This window comes from Mytilus edulis, chromosome 6 (genome assembly GCF_963676685.1).
Source record: "Mytilus edulis chromosome 6, xbMytEdul2.2, whole genome shotgun sequence".
Taxonomy (NCBI): domain Eukaryota; kingdom Metazoa; phylum Mollusca; class Bivalvia; order Mytilida; family Mytilidae; genus Mytilus; species Mytilus edulis.
In genome coordinates, this window is record NC_092349.1 from 16,640,528 (window position 1) to 16,649,290 (window position 8,763).

An 8,763-nucleotide genomic window follows, 5' to 3' on the forward strand; every position below is an offset into this window, starting at 1 on the left:
AGATGCACACAGATGATAAACAGTGAATAGGGAGATAACTCTTACAAAGAAAATGGTTCGTCTTAGCAGGGTGAAATTTAAAAGCGCATAAACTATACGATACAATATGAGAAATATCTAAGCGACATATTGCGAAACAAACATTTATCGCAAGAACAAAATTTGGCGGAAAAAAAAAATAATAATCAGATGAAAAACAATAAGTCTTTCCACAGAAAAGTGGAAAGACTTAATAATAATCAGAACAAAAACAATAAGTCTTTCCACAGAAAAGTGGAAAGACTTAATTAAAAACCAATTGTTCAGAGAACAATTGAAAGTCTTTCCACATGAAAGAAACTTTCATAAGAAAATAGTTTCTTCATACTGATGCGATAAATAATGGTTTAATGATAATTTTGAGTGAAATAAGGGAGATAATATACTACTTCCGGTGAAATGAATGTCACTTCCGGTGTCATATTATAGCTTCTTTCACACTGATTCCAAAAATATATAGTTTCTATATACTTTTGTATGTAGAATGGGAGATAATTGGCCACTTCCGGTTTGTTGGAAGTCATTTTTAGTCTTCAGTAATCAGTTTATGTATCTTTATGATAAAATATATGGATTCTGAGTACTTTTATATGAAAAAATTGCAAAAAAGGCTACTTCCGGTTTTCTCAAGGTCACTTCCGGTAGCCATTTTTCAAGGTCATTTGTCACCTAACCTTTTGTACAAGGTCAAAGCCTTTATAATGAACTTAGTTTAAGTTATAATCAAATAACCTCATATAAAGACATTTCAGGAGCACTAACTCCTATAAGATGACATTAAATTGTATAATACTAAATGTAGCATATCTTCATTACAATAAAGCAGACATTTTGCACTTGTTCTTTTATATGTATCTTTTAAGATGTTGGAGAAAATGCAAAAACAAGCAAAAGTCACAATTGAGACCTTGACCTTGACCTTTGACCTTGACCTCATTTTCTCAGTTAGGACCTAGGGGCCTCAAATAAAAACATTCCAGGGTTATACGGTTAACTGTTTATGAATTAAAAAAACATACCGACAAATTTATTTTGTAAAGGTAGATAACTCCTATAAAATGTCATCGAATCGCTTCGATCGAAATTAGCCAAAAATTCTTGAGGATGTAACGAACAATTTCTAAAAGGAATTTTGTCGCTATCTTTTTTTGTTACGAAGGAGATGCACACAGATGAAAAACAGTGAATAGGGAGATAACTCTTACAAAGAAAATGGTTCGCCTTAGCAGGGTGAAATTTAAAAGCGCATAAACTGATACCATATGAGAAATATCTAAGCGACATATTGCGAAACAAACATTTATCGCAAGAACAAAATTTGGCGGAAAAAAAAAATAATAATAATCAGAAGAAAAACAATAAGTCTTTCCACAAAAAAGTGGAAAGACTTAATAATCAGAACAAATACAATAGGCTTTCCACAGAAAAGTGGAAAGACCTAATAATAATATTAATTAAAAACCAATTGTTCAGAGAACAATTGAAAGTCTTTCCACACCAAAGAAATTATGATAAGAAGGTAGTTTCTTCATACTGAGGCGATAAATGATGGTTAAATTATCTTTTTGAGTGATATAAGGGAGATAATATGCTTCTTCCGGTGAAATAAATGTCACATCCGGTCTCATATGATAGCTTCTTTCACACTGATTCCAAAAATATATAGTTTATATATACTTTTGTATGTAAAATGGGATATAATTGACCACTTCCGGTTTGTTGGAAGTCATTTTTAGTCTTCAGTTATCTGTTCATGTATCTATATGACAAAATATGTGTATTCTGAGTACTTTTATGTGAAAAAATTGCAAAAAAAGCTACTTCCGGTTTTCTAAATGTCACTTCCGGTAGCCATTTTTGAAGGTCATTTGTCACTTGACCTTTTGTATAAGGTCAAATGTTTTAATAATTAACTTCATTGAAGTTATAATCAAATAACTTCATATCAAGACATTTCAGGGGCATCAACTCCTATAAGATGCCATTTAATTGTATAAGACTAAATGTAGCATATCTTCATTACAATTAAGCAGACATTTTGCACTTGTTCTTTTATATGTATCTCTCAAAGTGAGGGACAAAATGCGAAAACAAGCAAAAGTCACAATTGAGAACTTGACCTTGACCTTTGACCTTGACCTCATTTTCTAAGTTAGGACCTAGGGGAGTCAAATAAAAACATTCCAGGATTATACGGTTAACTGTTTATGAGTTAAATAAACATACCGACAAATTTATTTTGTAAAGGTAGATAACTCCTATAAAATTTCATCGAATCGCTTCGATCCAAATACGCTAAAAATTACTAAGGATGTAACGAACAATTTGTAAAAAGAATTTTGTCGCTATCTTGTTTTGTTACGAAGGAGATGCACACAGAGGGTAAACAGTGAAAAGGGAGATAACTCTTACATAGAAAATGGTTTGGCTTAGCAGGGTGAAATTTAAAAGCGCATAAACTATACGATACCATATGAGAAATATCTAAGCGACATATTGCGAAACAAACATTTATCGCAAGAACAAAATTTGGCGGAAGAAAAAAAAAAAAAAATAATAATCAGAAGAAATACAATAAGTCTTTCCACAGAAAAGTGGAAAGACTTAATTACATAAATATCACGAATAAAAATTGTACAATAAAAAATTAAATAGAATTATACTTTAGTACGTTTGCTGATTGTTTAATAGATAGTATTCATCATTCCATTGTTGCAATTCATTTTGAACCCGCTTTTTTACGTTCCTGAACAATAATGTGTTTTGTATCATTAACAAACACTTTTATCATTTTATGATATAGAGCCTACAGGTACCAACATTTTTCAAATTAAATGTCGAACTATATTTTTCACTTCCTTTCTGAAACAAGAAAAAGGTTTTCTTAAGAATTTTAGTTGCGGGAACACTCTCAGAACGCTTAACCTGCGGCTCTAAATTATCTCTATTTTACAGATCATGCGTTCTGTCAGGGGATATTCCTGTTCTTTGTAGTTTATTATTACATAAATTACGCATATTTGAAGGTTGTCAAAGCATATTGTTACCAAAAGATAACATTGTCAGTAGATTTATTACGAAACATAAAGGGAAGCAAGATGGTTTCTAAAGTTTAAAGTCTATGATAAAGGTCTCAGAACGAAACTGTATAACATGAACATTGTCTTTTGAATAATTGGTGTAAATTCAAATAATGGTCATTTAAGTTATAGTTTTTATAAAATTAACACAGTAACAAGAATGTGGCCAAAGTATAAGGATGCCTCACTCGCAATATCATTTTCTTTGTTCAGTGAACAGTGAAATTGGGGTCAAAAATCTAATTTGGCATTAAAATCATAAAGATTATAGTATAAGGAATATGTGTACTAAGTTTCAATTTGATTGGACTTCAACTTCAACAAAAACTACCTTGACCAAAAACTTTTACCTGAAGCGGGACAGACTAACGAACGAACGAAAGAACGCACGGACAAACAAACGGACGCACAGACCAGACAACTTAATACCACTCTACTATCGTAGCTGGGGCATAATTAACAACTATAGGTCACCGTACGGCCTTCCACAATGAGCAATACCCATACCGCATAGTCAGCTGTCAGATCTAATTGTACATGTACGTGTTGAGCGCTGCAATGAACGGACGAACGAACGAACGAACGACTATATTTCTGATGTTTCCACCTCAGCATTATATTGTAGCGGGAACACCTAACGTAGAAAGGTATGACGTCATTGAATATGTATGACTTCATATATCTAAAATGGCGTTCCAACTGATGTTCCAACAACAAAATAATAACGCAATGAGAAGGGAAAGAATATTTCGTGACAGAACGCATCCCTTAGATGTATATGACGATTTTGATTTAATTAGAAGGTACCGAATGCACAGAGAAGCTATTCTCAATATTGTTGACATGTTAACAGATGATTTAGAGCCAAAGACTATGCGTTCACATAGTGTTCCTGCAAGTCTCCAGGTTTTGACTGCCCTAAGATATTACGCTACTGGATCATTCCAGCAGGTTGTAGGTGATTTAGTTGGTCTAAGTCAACCCACAATATCTCGAATTGTAACCAAAACTTCAAGAGCATTAGCAGCTAAAGTCGCTGATTTCATCAAATTCCCATTATCTCCACGGGAACAGCTTGCTGTCAAGCAAAGCTTTTCAAATGAATTTAATATGCCAAATACAGTTGGTTGTGTTGATGGTACACTAATAGCCATCAAGAGACCTTCTGAGAAGATGCTTATGTTTGCAGGAAAATGTTCCATGCATTAAATGTGCAAGGTGTATGTGATAATAAAAAAAGACTGACAAATCTTGTTGTCAAATGGCCTGGATGCACGCATGATGCGTACATTTGGAACAATTGTGAACTAATGAACTATATGGAAAATCATCAAAACATGGGCCATCTTCTTGGAGATTCCGCATATCCTCTTCGCCAATACCTATTAACACCACTGAGGAACCCCGTTACACCAGGTGAAAGAGTTTTCAATTCAGCCCATAAAAGAGCAAGACAAAGAATTGAAGACACATTTGGTCGATGGAAGAGTAGATGGATGTGTATACATAAGTATGGTAGGTTCAAAATTAAGAAAAAAGTATTATTTATCAGAATTCAAATTAACCAATAATTTATCGATTTATCGATTTACAAAGAACGATATAGCACTTTATCTATTGAAAAAAATAAACCATTGAAACAAAAATAAAATATTCTGCTTTTTTTCTACTCAATATTTCAACTTTTGATTTCTTCCTTGTAGCGAGAAAGTCGATCACCATTACCTTTTTTTTATTTTCTCAACTCTTTTTATGAAACTTGTTTTCTCATATTTTATTTCAAAATTCTTTGTCATATTTAAATATAATATTGTTATTTGTTTTAATTAATAGTTTTGATTCCCCTGTAGGTGGACCATTAACAGTTCAACTTGAAACAGCAATAGATGTTATTGTGTCAACTACCTTTCTGCACAATATATATGAAGATCTGGGATTACCAGTAGACTTCTGGATCCTGAGGAACAGGAAAATGAAGACGAGAACGATGACATCCAAGACATTGATGAGCGTCATTTAAGAAACAGGCTAGTAGCTGAGAGATTTTAAGGTAACACTTAATAAATTGACTCTAAAATCTAATATTTAATTTCACAAATAATAATATTCTGAATTTTAGACAGACACACAGGCACAAATAATGTTAGTTTCGTGAATTCGAATCAAGAGACATAAACGCTCTACGAAAAACCTCAAACGACGTTGGCTCCTGTAATCCGTCATTATCTGTCTCCTGTCTTTTTACTGATTCGAATCGATTTTATATATATTATTAGTAATAACTTTTATAAATTAATATCTCTATATTAAAAATATACATATGTGTAGTGCTGTGTTATCCTATAATATTTTTATTGTATCTTTTCAGATTTAAAGTAGCCTTACTGTAAAGGAAAAAGATTAATTTACAAAAAATGTAGCCTTCATCACAACAAAGACGCTGACCGTGCATGCTTTGAAAAGACATAGTTATTTCAGATATCATTAAATTTCAACATAAACAGTTTGTTTTTGTGATAGTTTCATGATTATGTTAAATTCAAGTGTTATTTACCTTTCACTATCCGTTTTCTTCTGTTTTACTGGTAGGTAGTTTTCTGATTCTGTTGGCCGTTTGGGAGTTTTTCTTGTATGATCTACATGTAGCACATGTGTGATATTCCCAGTAGTATTTCCAAATGGAGGCATAACGGCAGATACAATAGTCTCAGCACATGACGCTTTCATTGGTGTCTAAAAGAAAAATATGATATTGATCCACACTGTCTTGTGAAATAAAAACACGCATAAACTCTTTATTTGCATTAAATTGAGATACAAGTATTTCTTTATTTTTATATATATATTATATCAATGATAATATTTTTGATTGTGATTTACGTATATGTTGCAACCGGATTTTACTGGCAGACGGACAATAAATTCAGATACAAATATGTATATTCAAAACATTGCTTTCAAATTATTTCATTTAAACATAGAATGTTCATTCAATACAGTGTTTGATAATGATGTACAGTTCCAGATTGAAATGATAACTGCAATCCCGTGATTTACAATATTTGGCCAATGTCCATTAAAAAAAAACCAGCATCAGATAAAATTTGTTTAAGTCAAATTTTTATCAGATTGAAATAATTTTTGCTCTTTATCCTTGGCAGCGTGCTTGGTTTGGATTTAGCTACCTTTCGTAGCAGACAATCTTTCCTTCTCTTCAAAATAAGCTATTTTGGAAGGCATGCGCGAAATCAACGTACATTGGAGGAACTCTCAGAACAGCGGTTTCCTCAATTTTGGACACACATTACAAAAAATCTTGAGGGTGAAACCCTACAAACTGATAATTTTATGAAATAAAAGTTTGTTGTGAATGTATTCACACAATATTATCCAATGATTGGTTTTATCAGTTGAATGAAGTGAAGTCAAAAGTCTTAGGTGCGCGGATACACCGACTTGTACCGTATTAAAAACTTAATGAATGATAAACGACTCACTCTCTCTGCAAAAAAAAGATATTTTTTTTATCAAGATTATAATTATTATACTATAATGGATAAAATCAAAACTTTGCGTTATTACGGGTAGGTTTGCATTATAACGGAAACATAGAAAAAAATATATAAAACAATTGTGTGGCGCTAATACGCTCTCTTATGCTATTGATAGTAAATTTTCAATCCAAAAAAAAATACCTTCATGGTATCACAACCAGTTGAGATACCAAATACTCTTTCTTCCCCAACAACTGCTACAACGTCTTCTTCCATTTTACTTTTAAAGGCTATAAAACTAGGAACTCCGCCTCCTGTTTTCTTCCGCTCATTTGTAATAGATGTAGCCTTCTTTTTGGTCCCTCTCTTGATGTCATCCCATTTCTTTTTTATTTCCTCTGTGGTTCTGCTGGTGAAGGATACTGCGTTTACCGCGTTTTGTACTTTTTTCCATGCTTCTTTCTTATTTTTATTAGAACAACATCAGAAAAACTTGCTAAACAACATGACAGAATTTTCTTTGACATTGTCCACGATGGGATCTATTTCTTTTTCTGTAAATCTTGGCTTCTTTGTTTTCTTCTCTTCCTCCATGGCTGACGTTTCTTTGAAAATGACGTCATATTAATGACGTCATCAGTTCCATTAGATAATGGATGATTGATTAATGGAGATTGATTGATTGATTGACTGATTGATTGATTGATTGTTTGCTTGAATTTTGAATTAATTGATGAAATTATGATATGATAGAGTGTTTAAATGTATAAATTGTTTAAGTAATAGATTTTTTATAATAGATTCAAAGTACGGTTTTCTGGGGTTCAGTTTAACAGCTAAAACTGACTTCTAATTGACGTATGTACACCGCCTCGCTATCGTGGTAGCGTCTTCACCTCGAGTATGGGAAGTTCTTATATCAAATCCAAGCAGGGTCAAATCAAACACGCCACGGTTAAGATTGACAATTGCAGCTTCTCCGCTAAACACGCCACACTAGGGAGTAGAGCAAAGACTCGTCGGTTTAGAGTAAATCTTATGTGTCCAGAAGACTTATTACCTTGTGAACTAAAAAAAATCTGCTGGGTTTGTCGGTCTAGTACAAAGCAGGGTATATAATCATTTACATTAATATGTTATCGTTCGGAATATACATATCAATTTGCCGCTGGACGCTCAACCGTCATCCATCCATCCATATTGTTCATTGACTTACACGTTTTAAATCGACATGAGGAAGAATTTTGGAAATCGAAATGTACAAACGACACATGACTCTTTTAAAAATGGTTATATGTTTATATATTATATTGTTGGATACATGTATACTTTACTCTCGACAAACATAGTATTATTTATTTGAAAAAGAAGTAATTAAGCTAATCATTTCGAAGTGATGTTTCAAGTCAACATAGAAAAAAGTAACGACGACTGAAAACGAGGCTCATTATGAAGAATATTTTATTTTTTAGAAAAAAGACCAAAGAAAACAACAGCGTAGACTATGATTATCAAAAAAAAAATTTATGAGACATTTTAGTAAAACTTAATTTAATTAGGTTTAGACGTCATAAGTACTGCGCAAACTTTCCGTAAACTACGGTATCTTTACGGACGTTTTGTGAATACGGCATAAACGTTGCGAATTAGATGCGGATTTCTTCCGTAAACCATCCGTAAGCGTTCCGCAACTGAAATATTTACGGATTGGGCTAAATATATAGTTTTCCATGAATATTTAGGACTTGATATAACTTTTTTTGTTGATGTTTTATTGTTTAGTTGATTCATTTGTGTGTCCGTAGTTCTTTTTCGAGGTTGTGTTGATATAGCATTATCTTTATAAGATGTAAAATAAGTTTTTCAGCGTTTAGTTAAGAGACGTAGATCTGACAAATTCCTAAGAGATAACGAAAATGGAAAGTCCGTCGAAACTTGGCATTAACATTTCAAAGAAGCAATTGCCACATCCCTTAATTATTGATAAAACAGCATTTTGACGCTGTTGAAAGGTGTAATGATGAAAGTTACACAACAGTACGCGGATGATTATGACTTTATTTCATTCTATTAGTTTGGAAATTGTTAATTATAACGTTTTGCACTGCAATTGAAAATTCAGAACTTTTTCAAAGACATAGAGAAACCCA

At 32.5% G+C, this 8,763-nt stretch overlaps 2 protein-coding genes across 2 annotated transcripts in view; both read left to right on the top strand.

The window, feature by feature from the left end:
- The window catches only part of LOC139527247 (uncharacterized), a 60,328-nt gene that overhangs the window by 25,650 nt on the left and 25,915 nt on the right, over positions 1 to 8,763 (top strand). The window lies entirely within an intron of this gene.
- LOC139526234 (putative nuclease HARBI1) lies at positions 3,807 to 4,328 on the top strand. Its single transcript, XM_071321363.1, has one exon. The coding sequence runs from the start codon at positions 3,807 to 3,809 to the stop codon at positions 4,326 to 4,328; it is 522 nt and encodes a 173-aa protein (XP_071177464.1).

What these genes read in the sequence shown, in the direction of transcription:
- LOC139526234 (XM_071321363.1), top strand. Translation starts at nt 3,807, where the DNA reads ATGGCGTTCCAACTGATGTTCCAACAACAAAATAATAACGCAATGAGA.